Below are 20,850 nucleotides of genomic sequence, written 5' to 3' on the forward strand. Positions count from 1 at the left end.
AACGGACAAAAAACCTTTCGGCGAGCGTGCCCGACATAAAGCAGCCTCCTGTCACCTTTTGCGACAAAAAAGGCGCTGTAGCTACAGTTCTTCCACTGAGCTCGACAGTACCCCGCATGTGAGTGCACAGTGTAAAGCTGCACAGCGACAAGGCATCCACCACTGCCTATAAGAGTGCTCTTCCTCCAGCATCGAGGAAGACACACACCCGCAACACATAATTCACTCTTCCTCTCTTCCTCTCTTATCTCTTCCCATATGTAAACATCCGGCTCCCATAACCCGGATCCTCCAACCCCCTTTCTGTGTGTAAGTTCCAGTGTAAGCATGGATTGAGTCCTTACAGACTCTTTCCTTTTTATTTTAATGCTTTCTTCTTTTGTTTGTTTCAAACTCATGTACTCCCTTCAGCCCATCATGGGCTAAGTGTTTAAATAAATCTTCCATGTCGATCTCATATTTATCTTGACAGTCTATGCATATCAGATCCATGTTCTTCTTGTATTCCATGGTTGTCCCCTACGGATAGGTCTCTGGGTAAACTTCGCCAAAAATAGGTGGGGATAGGATGTATATTCCGTCTAAGGTACTTAGATCCATGTAAATCTCGTAGATCATATCATCTAGGACTGCCTTCATGGCTGGTAGAAACTCATGTAGCGTTCTCCCAATAGTGTATTCTTGCATATCCTATACAATGAACTGAAGCTGGTAAACAGGATAGGAAGAAGGCATAGATCACGGTCTCTTTAGGCTTCTAGATCCATCCACAATGAACTGATGCTCACAAAAGAAGTAGTGCAATAGGCTCTAATGTCCATCCAGTCGCTCTAATGGACCCTACACATTCACCGTTTGTAGTAACCCGGGGGGAAGTCCTAAGGTGTACCCGTTTGTAAGTCCCGACGGTTAGGGCAGTTTCAGGGTAAAAATTGGAAATAATCCCGGTAGTGTTATGAACACCGTCTAAGTAGATGGAGGTTATCGACTGGAGTAGAGTTATCCTAGGGCATTACCGTTCGTAGAGGTACAGCAGTTGGGTATGGGTCTATATAGATCTCTCAAAGAGTAAGTGAGTTTTTTGAATTTGTCTTCCTACTATTATTGTTAAAACCAGGTACAGCAGTTGGTTAGGGATGTGCTAGGATCTGATGGGAAACACTGTGTGAGGAATCTGCCGTTCATCCAGGTAAGTCTTAGATCTTGATCTTGAGAGAAGCTGGGTAGGAGTATCTGACACGGTATAGCATCTTTGAACTACTCTCTAGGCTAATGGTTCTATTAGATCTGTAGAGCTTTCGTCTAGGATAGGTATGGAATACCTTAAGGATAGGGAACTGATATGCAAAAGTATAGAAAGTCTTGATAAATGTCTGATAGACTGGAAGGTTTATTGTTTTCAAAACATGGGTCTTTTTAAAAACTTTCCTCCACATGCATGCTTAGGTTCTCATCACATAAACGATAATTATTCTATCAACAAAAGAAATTCTTTTCAGGATAGAATAAACCAAAAATTAGCTGAATGTAGATTTCAAATTGCACTGTCTGTGTCAGGTGTCCCTAGGGTAGACACAGTAGTCGAGAAATTTGAGATAAATTACGATAAGCTTAGGAGTGATTTCCTAGCACCCCATAATGACCATAAAAGGAGATGGCTCCATGAGACATTCTCCGAAGAATATACCAAATTTCATATCAGGGTAGAATGGACAGCATTCGTGCTAAAAAACTCCAACAATATCCTATTTTGGGATTGGTTTGAAAATCATTTCGCACCTAAAAGAATGGTATGCGTGACTCAGAAAACCATAAAGTGGGATCTTGCTAATGCAGACCCGGTTGAGTCCACACACCCACCTTTAGGAACCATCCAAATAATCCATCAAAAAGCAGAGGTCAAGGCCTCTCCCTTCAAAGTAAAAGTGGACAATTCACTGGAACCCAAAGACATAAAAAACATCTTTGAACAAAATAATTTCACAAACCAGTGTCTCCACACCATAGGTTCCCAATTGGATAGGATAGAACAAGAAGTCACCAGACCTGTTGTCAACGAGGTAGGGACCTCTAGTCAGTCGAACCAATTGAAACCTGTAGCCATAGAGTCTCTCAAAAAACCTCCCTTTAAACCACATGAAATTCCTATCTCTAGGAAACAGGAGTTTAGGCAGGAAATAGAGAGAAGATTAAAATCCATAAATCTCCATGAAAATTCCCCATCCATAAGCTTGCAAAAAATGGTTATCTCGGAAACCCCTCTTTCAGAAAAAGAGCCAGGAACCCCATTAAGAGCAACAAAAATCAAGACACAAGAGTCTCAGGGCTCGAATGTCGTCAACGCCATTCATAATTTTGGAGATTTAGAAGCATTAGTGTGGAAGGAACCCCAGAAACCTTACTACACTACCATAAGTGCACCAGACCTAGTTTTGGAAGAAAAACCCAATATTGTCCAGAATAGGTATAGTGCCAATGCCATCTATGAGTGGAATATAGACGGGCAGTCTGAATATAACATACTCAGCGTCTTACTGCAAATGACGATGGTGTCAAATGCTTACAAGACCCAAACCCGATTGTCGGACCCAGCCATAGCACACATGCTGATAGCAGGGTTCACAGGCCAATTGAAGGGATGGTGGGACAACTACCTTTCTCCCTTCCAACAAAATGAAATCCTGACCAGCGTCAAGACAGATGAATCTGGTGAGATCATCTGGGATGCTAACAACGAAGACATCCCTGACGCCGTAGCAACTCTAGTCTTTGCCATCTCCCAACACTTCGTAGGAGACCCCTCTCACCTTAAAGACAAAAACCTAGAGCTGCTGTCAAACCTAAAATGCAAAAGGCTGTCTGACTTCAGACAGTACAAAGACACCTTTCTCACTAGGGTCATGTCTAGGGAGGATTGCAACCAGCCGTTTTGGAAAGAAAAATTCCTAACAGGTCTGCCAACCTTGTTAGGAGAACAAGTCCGAAACGAAATCAAAACAATAAATCATGGCCAGATACCTTACAAAGAACTGAGTTATGGAGAGCTCATCAGCTTCATCCATAAGGAAGGTATCCGAATGTGTACTCAGCACAGACTCCAAAAACAATTGAAAAAAGAAAAGACCCAGACCAAGAAAGAGCTTGGCAGCTTCTGCCAACAATTCGATCCCTCTTTCCAGGTTGACAGAAAGGTCGACAAGCCCATAACCTGCAGTGGGAACTGCAGCAGAAAACATAAGCCCAAACATTTCCATAAAAAATCTAGGATTCCCTCAAAACCACATGTCACTGATAAGGAAAAGGGAAAGTCCATCCCCCCCTTTAAGTGTTTCAGGTGCGGGAAAATTGGCCATACCCAGAGGTATTGTTACCTCAACAAAAAGATTCATCAACTGGCAATTGATGATGACATAAAAGATCAAATCTGCAATCTGTTGACAGAGTTATCCGACTCTGAGACGGACTTCTCGACTGCCAGCGAGGAGAACCTGCAGATGGATGAACTTGACTGGTCGACTGATGAACAGTCGTCAGAGTCAAAATCGATAAACGTCTTAACTAAGGACCAAGAATTCCTGCTTGAAATAGCAGGAGAAATCCAAAACCCTTTGTTAAGAACACAATACCTTGAGAAGTTAAATCAGGGCACTCTCGAAGCCGAGACCAAAACCCCTAATTATAACTTATCAGAAATCCTGAAAAGACATGGCAAAAAACGAGCTCACATAATCTCGTTTGATGCCCAAAAGGAAATCGATAATCTCAGGAGTGAGCTTGTTTGTCTCAGATTTGAACAACAGCAGCACTCCACCATAATTGGACGTCTCGAAGAGTTCGTTGCAGAGGCAGGGAGCTCTAGACAAGTCCTCATGAACCAGGACAAAAACCCAGAGGACACTCTGGCCCTGGACCAACCAAAAAATGACGAGCAGAAAGCCTTGACCATGACAGGGGAACCTTCTCCTAACAGATGGTTGATCAAAATCAAGCTTGTCATAACCCATAATCTGTTTATTGATGCAACTGCTCTGTTTGACACAGGCGCAGATGAAAACTGCATTCGTGAACAACTCATCCCTGCCATATTCTATGAAAAAACAACTGAATCACTTTCTTCGGTCAGTGGTACTAAGCTCGACATCCAGCATAAATTGAGCGAAGTAGAAGTTGAACAAAATAGAGTCCGGTACAAAACATCATTCCTCCTAGTCAGAAACCTTAATCATGAGGTCATACTAGGAACCCCATTCATCCAGCTTTTAAAACCGTTTCTTGTCACAACATCTGGCATTGAGACGCACAGGCTTGGAAACAAAATAAGATTCCGTTTTGTCTCTGACAAATGCATTTATAAAATAGACTGATGTATTTTGCGCAGGAAATGGCTGTGGAGTCTGCTCAAGAGTGGTTACACCATTGGCTGTTAGAACTGTGGCAAGACGAAAGTCTTGAGAAAATCCAAAAGGATATACAGGACGGGGAAACAGACTCTATGGATCGTATATTCACTTCATACATCCACAAAATCTGTGCCCTCATCGATCATCCTGTATCCCATGTGTTGTGTGCCTATTTTAACAAGCATTGCAAGCAAATCCCTCGCTGCAATACAAAACCTTGTTTTGAGAACATCAACTCCACTTTAAAAACCCGGGAAGACTATGAGCTATTCATAGGTCACCTGGCTTTACAGGCTCCTGTAAGAGTCCATTTAAATATTAATCTGCCATAACCATTGTTTCATGTCTGTATACAGGAACATGGATCTCCCCTGGTTCGACCAGGTCGATAAAAGTTCCTCCTCCAGGAACAAAACCCATAAACACCAGGATCTGCCCCCCAAAAAGAGATTCTGCATAAAGTCCGGCCTCACGGCTTGGCGGCCTGACCACAGGCAACAACTCATCTTGGATGATTTATGGTCCTCCGTAAATCATCCTCAAAAGGGTGAGGAATCCATAAATGCATTGGTTCTCCACATGGAGGAACAAAGCAACAGCAAAGCGTCCTTGCAGCAGGAACTTTGCCTGAAAATCGATTTGCTGCAACAAGAGCTATCCCTCCAAAAATCCCAGACTCAAGCTTTCCTCCAAGACATGTTAGTAGAGTTCGATAATTTCACAGAGCACTTTGCAGAAATGCAAAGAGAAAATCATGCTCTAATGAAAAAATTGAAAAAGAGCGAAAAAAGGAGAGGTATTCTTGAAAAAGAAAATGAAGGCTTCAAAAAAGAAATAGAAAGCCTCTGTGCGGAAAGAATAGAAGTCTTAGAGTTTTCTGAGTCCTGCCTCAGAGAAAAAGACGCTCTTGATAATGAAAATAAAAAATTAAAGCAGGATTTGGAGTCCATATCAACTCCATCGATAAATCAGTCTGTGATTCTCCCCATCAGAAGCCAGACTGAAAAACTGTTTTGGGAAAAACCCATTGAAGTAACTCTCAGTGGTGTCTTCCCCCGAGCAGGAGAAATCCTGTTCCTTTCAAAACTTCCTGAAGATATCGTCTTAAAAATTTCTGAGACAAGTCTCCAGGATTTTACTACAACCACCATTTCCTTTTTCAAAAAACTCCTTCATTTCTGTGCATGCTCACAAAGAGGAATTGACGGATGGTTTTGGAACTGGGAAAGAAAAAACCATTTTCAAAATGATTTTCCAAAACCCTGTGACCAACACGAGGAAGATGATGATTTTGAAAGAACTGACATCCTACTCATGAATGGTTGCAGGCATATCCTGGAATTCTCGATCCCCAGGATAAGTTTTTATGTTTTCCCCCTAAAGGATAAATTTTATAATCACCATTTTGATTTTTGTGATCTCCTGAAATATGGAGTTCTCAAATCCATAATTCTGAGACCAGAGGATGAGCATCGACCGGAGTATCAGTCTCTTTTCGGAGAAAATGCTTGGGGATTTATCAAAAGGTCCCTGCGTCGATCGTCCAGCCTCTTCATCAGCATAGAATCCTCTCCACCGGAATGGATCTCCCCCATAAAAGTCCAACCTGCTATCCATTACATTTTTATCTCTCCGGTAAGTTCGAGGAGCATTCTCACTCCGGAGGTAAAGTTCTGGCCAGCAGAAGGAACGATAACAAACCAGATCAGCGATTGGCGAGCCTGGGTTCAGGTAAACGAATGGCACTAGCGTAAATACCCAGAGCATGTTCTCCAGTTCTCAGGTAACTGTCAAAGAGTTTTCCTGCACATCTCTCTCGTCGACTTACCAGCTCAACCAGGGTTCAGCACAAGACATGCTTTCCTGATTGACAAGTTCGAAGAGGAGTTCCTGCTAGAAGCTCAGCGTGATCACCGCCAATACGGCATCTAGCCCCCAGCAACCGAGAGCGTCCGCCCACTGCCTCAGACACGTGGATCATTACCGGACAAAAAACCTTTCGGCTCAAAAGGCTATGCCCCGACATAATCAGCGCAATCTCCGGAAGCGTCCCACCACTACTCACAGTGGTCCCATAACGGACAAAAAACCTTTCGGCGAGCGTGCCCGACATAAAGCAGCCTCCTGTCACCTTTTGCGACAAAAAAGGCACTGTAGCTACAGTTCTTCCACTGAGCTCGACAGTACCCCGCATGTGAGTGCACAGTGTAAAGCTGCACAGCGACAAGGCATCCACCACTGCCTATAAGAGTGCCCTTCCTCCAGCATCGAGGAAGACACACACCCGCAACACATAATTCACTCTTCCTCTCTTCCTCTCTTATCTCTTCCCATATGTAAACATCCGGCTCCCATAACCCGGATCCTCCAACCCCCTTTCTGTGTGTAAGTTCCAGTGTAAGCATGGATTGAGTCCTTACAGACTCTTTCCTTTTTATTTTAATGCTTTCTTCTTTTGTTTGTTTCAAACTCATGTACTCCCTTCAGCCCATCATGGGCTAAGTGTTTGATTAAATCTTCCATGTCGATCTCATATTTATCTTGACAGTCTATGCATATCAGATCCATGTTCTTCTTGTATTCCATGGTTGTCCCCTACGGATAGGTCTCTGGGTAAAATGATATATATATATATATGTATCGCTTCTTTATCAAAGAAAGAAGTTAGTATTGTAAAATTCATGAGAAATTGATTGCATCGATCGACTACTAAAAAAATGATAACTCAGGGTTTTCCCCATGGTGTTCGCAAGGTTGTGCCAACGTCTGACATAAAGATTGATGAAAATAAACAACTGATTTATTGGAAATTAGATTCATCATTCCAAAATGCGTATATGGTACATACACGTGTTTACTGGAAAATTTTCGAGTAAATTATGTCAAAAACTAGTGAATTACTCGAGATCAAGTAATTCACTTGAAAAAATATAAGTAATTTCCTTGCATATACCGTACTTATATTTTCAAGCATATGTATCATAGACCAACACCTAATTTACCAGATGATTGTACCAACATCGACACAAAGATTGATGAAAATATACAAATGATTTACCAGATTATCAACATTTTAGTTCAGGCATAAGTTCAATGATATACTTTAATTTGTCATTTTATATATATGTGACACGATGTTTCAAATAAAAGGGAAGTCAGAAATTTTTTGTCCGTTATAAGAGAGGTCAATGGGTTTAGTAAAAAGAAATCGTTAGCTAATAATGAAACATGATAGATTTTGCCGATAAAATTCAAATTCAAATATCTTAATTCTTGAATAAGGACATGTACTACTACATTATTTTCTTTTTAACAATATTATTAGAAAATTTTAGTTCTAGATTGAATTTACAAACATGGAAAGTAAAGGAAAGAGGTTAAAAAGAATAATTAAGGCAAAATAATCATTGATCCCCTTTTTTGTTGGAGCTGAGCTGACGACATTAGCGGATAGATATGCTCATATTAGTTGATGACTAGCTGATAGCTCAAAAGTCAACGTTACCCGACCAAAGCTACTGTGCAAGCACGACGGAGCAATCACATAAATCTATCCACCTGTCAGAATATATGTATGTACGAAAGATGTTAAATATAGTTTATTGATTGTTAAATATTGTTTATTGGCCCTCCAGCCGTGATTATATTAGCATTTCATTGTGGAGTAAATAAGGAACGTAATCCACAATAAACACAAAATAAGCAACGTAATCCCATTCAAAAAGATAGGACTTTATTAATTTAGGTGGATGGATCATCTCTTATACTTGCAAGTAGTTTGTTGGGGAAGAGTGTTGAATTATTAGAGGAATTTAACCTAAAAAATGGAGACTATAAATATTGAGATATATATGATAAAATTCCCAAATCGATGAAAACATTCATGGACAAAGCGACGTGATCTATTAAAAATGATGGCAATTTATTTAATGAATGGACCATTTTTTTTTATATTTACAAGTAGTTTTTCTTCGTAACTTTTTTTGCCTTAGAAGGATGGTAAATATAACCATACTGACCTTACCCAAAAAAAAGTAAAATAATAAACATACCGAATCCCATTTTTCAAGTAAATTAGATTTTTCAGCATAAAAACTCTCCATTAGACCTTTCAAAGGAGCTAGAGATCATGTTGGATAATAGGCTATCTTTTTCCTTCTTCTTTTTTTTTTCTCATGCGGTAATGAAGATCCTTCATTGATATCCAAATGGATACATTAATCCACTGCAAAAAAGCAAATACAGAGAAAAATACCTAGGCACTAGACATGAATTATAAGAACATGATACTTGGTTGGTCCGCTGAGCAAACTACAAAAGAAAATAGACTTAAAAAAATCACAACGAGTAAGAATATTACAATTGTAGTAAGCCACCCTGAAATCAAAAATCTCGATCACCTACCTTCCTGCAACAATACACCACAGACCCTAGTGAAAACCGGAAAAGGGAATTATCAGTCCAATCTATTAATCCATGGTGAATTTCTATCTCCATTGCAGGAGATAGAGTATGAAGGATGCCTTGGGTCTGTATCCGAGCGCAGACTCCCACCACAGATTGCAATTTCTAGGCAATCAAACCGAGAAAACTATAGCTCCTTCGACCGGTTCAAATCAACGACCGCCAGTCAATTTTAATCAACTTTACCCCAATAGCCCAATCCCAAGACAATCAAACCAAAGGAAATAGCAGCTAAGCCATTAGAACTACTTCGATTGGTTCAAACTAACGACCATCGATATGGAAGCCGACCTTGTTCATATCAATAACAAAAAGGAAAAGCCACAAAAATTGATTTCAACAAGGGGAGGAAGATCAAACTGATCATAATCGCAATCTTTGTTGTGATGGGTGGGGATACGGTTGCTAAAAATGATGGCGGGAAGATCGAACACAAGAACTCACCATGGGATAGGAGAAAAATGGACTAGGAAATGAGCGGGGAGGTGGAGATAACCCCAGATCTGACTCGAAGAGCGCATAGTATGTCGGTGATGAGTCGACCCGACCCGACCCGACCCGACCCGACATAGTAGCTCAGTTCCACCATCAGAATCGGTCGGACCGTCAGAGAGAGGGAGTGCGACTTTCGAGAGGGAGCTAGAGGCGGCCACCATCGGGGAGGGCCGTTGTCTCAACTTGGAGTCCACTCCACCTATCCCACAGGTTTGAGCCACCATGGTAAGGTCCCGTTGCACCATGAGGAGACCACCATCGTGAAGGAGCCACTGGCTGATAATAGGCTATCTTAGTGTGTCCCCAATCCTCATCCATCATATTGATTGATTAACTTGCACAAGTGGACAGTGAAAACTTAGATTTTATGTAGTTATAATTTGCTTTGGGTTCTCTCTTTTATCCATGCTAATAGTGATTAAAACTAATTTAGGCCTCGGTATAATAATACGTACAAAAAAAAAAGTCCAGCTATCTGTATTGTCTTTTTCCTTTTTTTATTATTACTTATTTATTTTTCAATATTATTCCATGGATGTTGTTATTTTTTTATTATAAGAGACATTCATAATCTATTTTAAGATTAGATAGAGCAAAACGAAAGGAAAAAAGTTATCACTTAATTCTGCGTTCGTGGCTTGTACCACGATATTGAATCTCCTCCTTTATTCCTTCTATTGTTTTAATTATATAAATATATGTCCATATATTTGCAAACTTGGGTAAGACAACCAAACGTATTTTCGATGGCCCTACCGACCAAAATGTTAGATAAAAAGTGACTTAATTCCTCCACCGAAAAAAAAAAAGTGACTTAATTCTAGTGTCAAGGTTAGGCACAAGGAGCCCCACTAACTCGAGTTGTGTTTGTGAAAGAACTTTAGGTATAATAACATATTGAAACTATGCTCATATATAACACACACAAACACACACGTAGGATGATCATAACGTGCTCTATGATTAAATATGCCTCGTTTGTATTTCTGATTTATTAACAATTGAAATTTCAAGGAGTTTAGCCTAGTGGTAAGGAGGAGCTTAAATATCCATTCGATCCCAAGCTTGAAATCCCTTGAAGCCACCGGAGCGCCTTTGGCGTGATTACCCGTTCCGTGCGCCGTTGGGAGTTCACGGAATCTCGGGGATTAATCGGACGAAATCCGGACACTTCAGCTAGAAGGGAAAAAAAAGACATAAATAATTGGGACGGGTCGGAGACGATTGAAGTTCTTGTGATAGCGCAAAGATGGAATGCAAATCTACTATATGATCGGCTCCCATTTTAGCAAGAATTTATTCTAATGCCCTAGTCCTGTATAACAACGGATCCTGAATAATGATGAAAAAATTGTTCATATTTTTTTTTTAAAAAAAAGGAAAAAGTAATAAAGATTAACAGAAATAACAACGGGTCCTGCATTTGTGAACTCCCTAAACTTCTGCTGCATATTACAAAAGGTACAAAAGCATGGCGTATATGTTCATCATGTTCCGGGACGGATACAGATCGGGTCGGATTGTCGATATCAAGCTGTTAATCGGTTGTCCGTTGGATTTACAGCTCGCCCAAGTGGATTGATGGAGAATGGGCCAGGGTGATCAGTATGATATCGTCATAGCCAGAGGGCGCCAGCTTCTCTAAGGATCGGCACCAAATCGCCTGAGATGTGGGCGCCCATCACCTTCTCGAGGCCCCCGAACATCTTCCCTCCGACGAAAATAACCGGGAACTCCACTGGGGTCAACTTGCCACCCCCTCCGCCACCATTGACTCCGGCAATTCTGGTCAAATCCTCGATGGCTGCGGCCTCGTCCTTCTCGTCCACCTCGAACACTGCCGGGTTGACCCCATGCCCTAGGAGCAGCTGCTTCGCAACGTGGCACATGCAGCACCCACTCCGCCCGATCACGGTCACCGCGTTCTCGGACACTGCGGCCTCCATGGTCCCGGCCTCCGCAGTGCGGCCGGCTGAGATGGGCGGCGTGGCCCATGCACTCCTGTATGAGATTGCCTGTTGCATGATCAATAATTGGAGAGAGACTTTGATGCGTTTTGGTTTGAGAGGAGGGAGAGAGGGAGAGGGCTTTAAAGGGAAGGGGGAAGACTCCGACGTCAACGCCGGTTACGTATCCTTTGACGTCATTGCAACTGTGGCTTACGTGCTTCTACGTCACCGTCTGCGAGGGAATATCGAAGCATATGCCCGGTGCATGGGCCCGGACGTTGAATGGTTGCGGATGCACGTGTTGACTAGTTAGCCGCTACCTTCTGGGTGCATAGGCTCTGGCGTGTGTAGGTGTTTTAGTTCGGTAGACCGGTTCCAAGGTGGCTACGTGACGCACCGTTTGATCATAGCCTCCTTGGCCTTTCCGTCTTTTAAATTTTTTTCTTGTCCGGAAATATATCTGATAAGATCCCGTGTGTTTATTCTTCTGCCGGAAAGAAGGCTTTTTGAGTGATCATATTGCCCCTCGGCACGAATGCGTTTAGATTGTTTTGCACCCCTGCATTACAGGTAAAATTGGTCCATTCTCATAGTAATTTGCTGACTACGTAACGCCACTTGATTGACGAATTATATAGTACTTTAGATGCATAATTTCCTAGAGGATTAATGTGTAAAATAACTAATGTTTGCAGATTTATCTCAATGTTTTGAATATTTCAAAAAAAAATCATATAAGTTCAATATACTTTTTTTAATATGGGATTAATTTTCCATCAGTTTTTATCATTTTTGTCATCTTTAACTGTTTTTCCAAATCGTGCTAAATCATGTGTAACCCATATCTATTAAAAAGAGTTGTAAGTACCGCACTATTGTATAATTGGATCGGTTAATTATAAAGCATGCTAGAGACTTAAAATCAAGTTTGACTTCTTTTGAAATCATGTAAGGGAATATTCCCTAAGCCACATACATGAACTGTGTAGTTGAATTCACTGATCTCGTGAGTTTGCACAGTGTTCACATAAATCATAAAGATTAGTTGAGCAACGGCCTACCTCTCGTTACATTAAATAAAAACCTAACTTTAACTACGTTACAATTATCAAATTAAACAATGTTATCCTAGAAAAGGCCGGGATAATTACATTTTACAAAGGCCAAATGTAGAGAGTTGACAGTGCAATTTACTGGGAGAAAAATTAGGCACGTCTAGACGTGTTAGCTTACGCCATATCCCAAGATCATGATGGGTTTGGGCAAAAGCAAAATGACAAAATTTTTAATTGATGGAGCCTTCAGAAAATGTGAAATCTTTTGACCGAAGACAGGAAGATTTGAATCCCCCCTAGAGGATAGACAAAATTATATATATCTATATGACTTTATTATACTCAACCCATTTGAATTTCGCGTCATTCTTATATTTCTTACTTTCACACTCATCACTTTCAAAATATACCATTGTGTTTAAGGACAAACCGAAGGCAGATATGAAATAAAATTAAGTAGATCAAAAATCACATTCCCATTAATCAATTTGATGAAAAAATTTGTGCAATAGCTTTGCAGTCGGATTTTCGTATCGTATGTTACAAATCTGCACCATTCTTGTGCGAAAATTTTCGATGGGCTACGCAATCATGATTAATTCATTATGGGTAAGCCAAAGTGGACTCACCATACATATGGATAATGAAGCAATTATTGGCTTATATAATTAATTAACAAATTTAAAATAGAATAAATATATATATACATATATATATATATATATATAAAAGATTAAACTGTTATTCCCGAAGGAAGAAGAAAATTTCTAAATGGACTGCTGCCCCAATCTTTGGGCGGTGCAAAGTGAGGAACGGTATGCACATGAGTCATACGTCTCTAAGTCCAGTGACATCATGCTCACCGTCATCCACACCATTCGTCCGCATCACCTACCCGCCACGTGGGACGGAAGGAAATTGTTCGATCATTTAACATGTCATCATCCCGTCACTTCCACATGTCTGAAAGTAGTTGTCCCCAGTCATCTCCTCTTGAGAGGGATTTATCAAAAAGAAATGAGTAATTATTACCCATCATCACGAGATATAATACAGTAAGCATATAATATCTCAATCCATGCGAATGGGCATTCCTTATGTGGTGCAAGTTGAAAACTCATCAAAAGTCCATGTGATTGGACAAAGCCTATGTTCGGGAGAGAATTATTAATCTCAACAAATAGACTGATGACGTTTTGATTACAATGAAAAGTATATTTATATATTTTATGCAAGAGAAATATTATTGCTTAAGTATGGTCTTAGGATTTGAGCATTGTGATAATAGATTCGGAGAGTTTTATTCCCCGGACTCGGCCTGAATCGGATGAATTCGGACCCTTTGAGTTTTACGAGAGTGCATAGAAAAGTGGAAATATCCTTTCTTTAATTTTTCTTTAATTGACAAGATTTGAGATGGTACGATGACCTATGATCTTGAGAGTTATGCCAATATTTGAATGGTCCTTCAAAAAATAACCAGTAGGTAGGACAGTGATAGAGTGAATAGACATATATTATGGTCTCGTGAATTACTTAAATATTTATTACCTATCAAAAAAAGTACTTAAATATTTATTAGTAACATTTAAGTACTATTGAATTTCAACGACATTTCGTGTAATGGCCTATCACTGACTCAGTCTTACTTAATAGCATATTTTCCACATCTTATCAACCTACGAGAATTCAAAACAAGATATCAATAACCATATATATGTACGTATGTGAAGTGAAGATACTCAAAAAATATTTGAATTTTGGAAAGCGCATTTATCAAGAGCATGAGTAATTTAATAAGCTCTCCTTCTCTAAATTACAGGGGCATACACAGAATGAACCCCCTGATGGATGGAGATGAATAATTGGAATTTCCTTATTTTATTTGTGGACAGTTCATGTGCCCTTCAGAACTGTCCGTTGCGTTTGATTTTAAAATAAGATTTTGATTTTGAAAAAAAGTAGTATAAATGAGACCCATAATTTGACTTTGTATGAATTATTTTGTTTTGTTGTGAAAAAAAAAGTAATATAAATGGAGCCCACTCTTTGACTTTGTATGGATTATTTTGTTTTGTTATGGGTAGAATTAGGTTAAAGTTGTGATTTTAAAATCATATTTGCAAACCAAACAAGTCAGTCAAATCCGTATGAACCCTTCGCGCAACATTTTGATCTGACGGTCATGACAGTGTGAATCCACCACAATATATTGATCTGATGGTTGAAATAGGCCCGCGAATCGTTCATGATCACTGGACTACAGACTTCCTTGGAGATGAAATTAATGAAGGGCCGTTTGATTTCAGAATTTGATTTTAGAATCATGATTTTGATTTTAACTCTACCCACTACACAATAAAAACACATATTTCCCAAGTCAAATTTATAATACTATCTCATTTATTCTTTTTCACAATCTAAATTAAAATCAAAGTTATTTTAACTCTGAAATCAAACGGGTTCGAAATGTCTGGAGTGAACAAGATGTCAATAACCAAATATGCCTCGTCAGTCCTCGTGAGACACGAGTTGGGAGCAATGGGACCTAGAAGCTCACGCAGTCTCTTTCATCATTACAAAACTTTTCTTTTTTTTTTCTTTTTTTCTTTTTTTCGTTTTTTTTATTTTGATATTCGAAAATTTAATAAAATCCGATTAATTCAGTTCGAATCGGATTTGTCAATGGAGTAAAGCTCTCCCAATCAGGAATTTCTTTTTCCATTCACAAAACTCAAATCGGAGATCTTGATTAAAGAGAATAAGTGTCGAATCACTTGAGCGACTATTCGATGGTACAAAGATTTCATTTACTTAGAAAAGAAGTTATCATTTTGAGTTGTAACATCTTGATATTGTCTATTAGGTCCGACATTTCTACATCTTTTGAAGACTCTGCATATGATCAGCTTTGTCACTTTAATCAAAAGTTCATATTTAGATGATTTTCTACCTCAAACGTGGAACCGCCTTAACATCGGTCGAAGAGTTAGGATGACAATTAAATGTGAACTAATGAATATTTTCACTTTGATAACCCTACATTGCCCCTTTTTTGGGCGTGAAAAAGGCGGAGAAAACTAAGTACTATGGGATACCATTGAGAATTAATCATCATCGTTAACACAAGAAGTAACGTCATACGACTAGGTCAAGATCCATCACGTCATAAATTGAGTATATATTTCGACCATATTCCTCACATCGAGACTTCAAATTAACTGTTGGTATGTATAGCATCATCATGCATAAAGATCAGGTATCGTCCTTGTATAAATAGTCGGAAACTAACATGTTTGGATTGCGAAAATTCCCAATAGGTTGACCCGGTCATCAGAATTTTGATGGAACTAACCAAAATGGAATGAAAAGGATGGATCGGATCTCAATTCACAATGGCTTCCAATTCACGGGAAGAATCAGAATCAGAAGCCTTACTAGTTACTTCAAGGCTTTTTATTTCCTTTTAGTCTTCCGGTGCATAACATATGAACGAACTGGCCAAGTCTAGCAGCTATTCTTGACCTATAATGCAAAGTATATGTAGATATATGTACACCACACGATTTCACAAACACCTCCAAAGAACCGACGCTCGCTAAAAAAAAAAAAACTACTTCTAGAAGAGTCTAATTTATTATTGTTTCCTATTCGAGGTTGTAATGTACCGTACGTCTCCCAAGTTTCAAGTTGATCGGCTCACACAATTGGGAAATTGCTGTAACGTACCGGACGTCTCCCTAGTTTCAGGTTGTGGCACAACCAGTTTGGAGAAACTATTCAATAATCTTACATTTCATGTGATGTAAAAAAATATCAATTACATTGTAACAAATAAGGGAATGATTCTTAATCAATCGAGTGTTTGTCATAATCATTTTTTATTAACCGTTACAATTTTATTGATTCTTTCTCAACATGTCATTATGAGGTATATATAATATGATCATTTAAGATTAGGTTGGAAAGAACGGTAAAAATGTCCTCTAGATTACTGTACTTTTATATTTATTCCATTTTTAATTCTTTTTAAAATTTTCTTTTTTGGATATTTACTGAAAATACTTACTTTGAATTTTCAATCAACTCTTTTTTTTTCCCCAATTGAGAGGGGGGTCTATCTGCCTGATCGACTAGGATATTGGAGAAAGGAAAATTAATAAAAGGGCACAAAAAAGTGCATATATTCGAATTGAATCCAAGATCTTTCAATTTCTGATTGTGGGTAGTCAAACAATACTAAAGTTAAAAGGATAAAATATAACATTACTTGTGGTGCCAACATAGACCTCAGAAGGAGAAAAGCTGAGCAATTATTATAAAGGCTTACTATTGATGTGTTTATAAATCCAGTTATTGATTTGTTGCTATATCATCACTTTCCTCGTGCCATGTGATGAGATGCACAACCGAATATTCCTCATACATTTTCGAAATATCAGGAGTAAGGTAGTAAAGGTGGTCCATATCCCCATTATTCATCTAGTATTCCATAATCAACGTGGTTCTTCTTACAAATTATAATACAAAAGTATGACTATTACCCGTGCTAAAATCTGTTGAGATATGTTGTTCCGCATGAAAAATTGAGAAAGAAATCGCAAACTTATATGAGAATTGGGTCTAGCAACCTATCAGCCCGAGCTTTTGGATTGGAGATAAGCTCAATCGCTTATAGGTCTTATGAGTATTTTACATGCTATCAGAGCGGGTAATACTTCCACGCGCATGTGGATGGGTTTACATCACGCCATTTGAAATGTCTCTTTGTCGATGGGTAGCCGAAGTGCGCCCATGTTTAACCCGAGTGTGGAGACCCTAGTCCCTTTTGAAATTGAGTACGGAGAAAAACCCGCATCATCTTAGTCCGGCCCAAGCGTGGTATCATTATCAATTGTCGTCCTCCCTCTTCCCGAGCACAGAAGTCCAGTCCTGGCTCGTAGTTAATTCTTGAGGGCCGGTTGTTCTAGTCCAAGTGGCACGTGTAGATAAATGTTAAAGTCACACGTTGCCACATGAGGGCGAGTGTTGAGTGTAAAATTCACGCTTGGACCTACATAAACTTGAGCCCATCTACAATTCAAAAACTTAAGCTGATAGGTTACTGAACCCAAGCCTCATATAAGCTTTTCGGTTGTAGATAGGCTCAAGTCCATGTAGGCCCAAGTGAGAATTTTACATAGTATCAGAGTGAGTTATGCATTCACGTGCTCGTATGGGTTCACACCATGTCAGATTCTGTTTCCAGGTAATAAGAGTGCGCCTCATGTTAATCAAGCCCGAGAGTGGCCCGATCTAGTTTTGAGATAGATAAAAAGGTGCATCTCTATTTAGGCGCGAGTGTAGAGCTCAAGGCTAATTTGGTATTTGTCCTCCCTTGTCCGAGTACAGAAAGGGATGTCCGACTCGTGGTCAGTTATTAATGGCGAATGTTTAAGGGCACGTGGCACGTGTTGGACTACACGTTGTCACGTGAGGGCGGGTGTTGAGATGTGTTGTCTTATATGAAAAATTGAGAAAGAAACCACAAGTTTATATAAGACTTGGGTCCAACAACCTATCAGCTTAAGTTTTTGAGTTGCAGATGGGCTCAAGTTCATGTAAGTCGAAGTGAAAATTTCACAAAATCTATCTAGAATATATATCCCTAATCCATCGAAAGCCGCCATTCATGTTAAAAATTCAAATCACAAGTTTCTCGTTACCTAACTTTTCACATTCCTAACACAAGCGGACAACCGCCCGCGCTCTGCATGCACAGTAAAACAGATAAGATTAACCTTTTCAGCATAATAGGAAATACTACAGAACATGCTGTGCCAGCATTCGGACCTTTTAATGTCCGCGCAAGTCGATGTACATCTATTAGGTGCATGTTCGATGGCGGGATTTGCCAATTCATATCTTGCCTGCACCTAGATGGATATCCAGCAGGATCAGCTCAATCGAAATCTCCAGCTGGGCACTTCTTGTATGTCTGAAGCGCGATTGTTGGATCGAGTGTTTATTCTTTCCAGATGGTGTTACTGTAGGATTCCTCTGTAAGCAAGTAACTTATCACGAATTGAACGCTCTTTATTGTTGAATTCTCGAGTGCAGTGAGTAAGTAGTTTGTTTATTTCGAAGAAAAGAGAAAATGGTTGTAGAGTGCCACTCGAATTCGAATATGTACGATTACTTGAACGTAAAGAGAGGCAAAGAGTAAAAACCATAAAAAGAAGATGGTGAAAGCAGTAAATTGAAATGGCGGATGCTGATGGCAGGAGATGGAGTCGCATGAAAACATGAATAAATAGCAGAGGAACATGTGTAAGACAAATCACTGTGACTTACTGGACAACTAGGGTCCAGGGAGGTGGTTAACTTTCTTTTCTTTTTTGGGAAGAATGAGGGGCCTAGTTGGTTATCTTGTGGCAGTAATGCGAACCATTTCCACCAACTTTTGGCTTAATTATATAATAATGTAGATACTATTAATTAAGCCAAGATATCACTTAAGCGTAAGGAATCTCGATAAATAACTTAAACACGCGATAAATCCAATAAAATTATTATCTAATAATCTATGTACAATATATAACTGAATGATTCATTAGAATACGCTAGATATATTAGAAAGATAATCGCAAATTTCTCGTTAATAAATTTTAATGAATAAATTTAAGTTAAATATAAAAATAAATGTTTTGGAACAAAGTGAAAGTTTAGTTATTTTCTCAAAAATAATTTAACAATAGTAATAAAATTTTAATTGCATTAAAAATAAATAATATTTTCATATCCAAATGATGAAAAATTAGTATATTTGAAATTAAAATATTTACAGATGCTTGAACTTAGCATTAATTAATCACAAATATACATTTCATAATTATTTTTTAAAATTTCAAGAAAATTTTTAACATTAATTAGCTATAAATCTTTATTGTCTCCTTCATCCATTTTTCTCCTCTCTCTCACATTCCCCATCTTTAACGTTTTCGTTTCTCCTACTCTCATGAAGTTAATCCTATATACAATTCTATATTGATAAATCTCACGTTAGTGGGAAGATCGTGTATATCTTTATGTGCTTGAAAGGAAATAACAAATTATTTTTATTCAAATTATATGCATATATAGAAGGAGGAGGAGGAGGAGGATCGTAATGTGGGATTGGGTTGAGCCCATCTCAGGCCCATTAGCCTTTGTCACCCACCTGCCAGTTGAAAACTTGAAAGGGAAATTAAACAAATATGTCCTATCGTCCAAAATCCATCTATAATTCTGCTCTGTCCTATATTTCTCTTTCTATTTTTTTTCACAGGTAAAAGGAAAAATCTCTTTGCCCAACTAAATACGAATTGATTCAGGTTGTTCGGTACTTTTCCATTTAAGTATGTAAACAAATAATATAATCTATACAAATCAGAAGAACACGTGTCAATTGTACACCCAAAAAAAAGAACAAATGTCAATTGTTTCTCTACTTTTAGGAAAATTAACTTTAACTACGAAGTGATTATAGGTCCCATTTGGGCTCTAGGTGGCGAGTACTGTTCTTTTATCCACGTGCATGAATTTCATTTTTTCCCCTTCTTACATCTAAAAATTTATAACGAGTGGCTTAGCTGGATGGTGATGGTCTTATTTTCCTTAAGGTTAGAGATTTGAGTCCCACGATTCCACTTGCAAGGTCCTCCATTTTTTTATTCTTAACTATTTTTAATTTCCAATTATTTTAAGAGAATTTCTTTTTTTTCGGTGTTTTTAAACTAGTAGTGAAAATATAGTGGGTAATTCAATTGACCCATCCGCTCAACCGGCCCAATCGTTATGGCCCGAACCAATTATGCCAAGAAAATTTTTCCCAAACTTTTTTCCCCCAAATATAGATATATATTGCAAATTAATCTTTTTATAAAATGTTTTTGTATAATTAAAATCTCGAATATTTAGATACCAATTTTCAATTTTATTTGTGTTACGTGCGATATATTTTTCAGAATTTCTATACCAACTGTCACATAACTACAATTTTCAAATTCAAATGCGAATTGTAATTGGTGACTTTATTAATGATTCTACATTTAAATTAAATAATCCTGGAATTTCTTATAATTTATTAAAATAATAATAATAGTCAAACCGGTGTATGAACCGGTTGTTCTTGACTTGTAATAATTTCATTTTTACCTTTCCCGTGATTCTTGATAAATTGATGCTTAAGTTTAGTCTCGAAGCACTGTTAGTGGTCAGTATTATTTCAAAACGACATAATGAAACATGCTTCGATAATCATTCTTAATGAATTAGTCGATATTTCATCTATGTACAATGTATAACGACTATTACATGAGAAATTGCAAAATAGTAATATATGTTACATATAAAAAAAACCTCTAAAATGTATAACTTGATTTTATTTTCACTCATTTTCTTTTCATTTCTTATTTTTAACATTCCAAGTAAGAGACAGAGCTCTTACACATCTCTAATATGTGAGTT

At 38.4% G+C, this 20,850-nt stretch overlaps 1 protein-coding gene across 1 annotated transcript; it reads right to left on the reverse strand.

Moving 5' to 3' along the window:
- Window positions 1–10,592: 10,592 nt before the first annotated feature.
- LOC116202695 (glutaredoxin-C9-like) lies at window positions 10,593–11,431 on the reverse strand. Its single transcript, XM_031534298.1, has one exon. The coding sequence runs from the start codon at window positions 11,381–11,383 to the stop codon at window positions 10,976–10,978; it is 408 nt and encodes a 135-aa protein (XP_031390158.1). The 5' UTR covers window positions 11,384–11,431; the 3' UTR covers window positions 10,593–10,975.
- Window positions 11,432–20,850: the final 9,419 nt, after the last annotated feature.

The sequence above is a fragment of the Punica granatum genome, chromosome 4 (genome assembly GCF_007655135.1).
Source record: "Punica granatum isolate Tunisia-2019 chromosome 4, ASM765513v2, whole genome shotgun sequence".
Classification (NCBI taxonomy): domain Eukaryota; kingdom Viridiplantae; phylum Streptophyta; class Magnoliopsida; order Myrtales; family Lythraceae; genus Punica; species Punica granatum.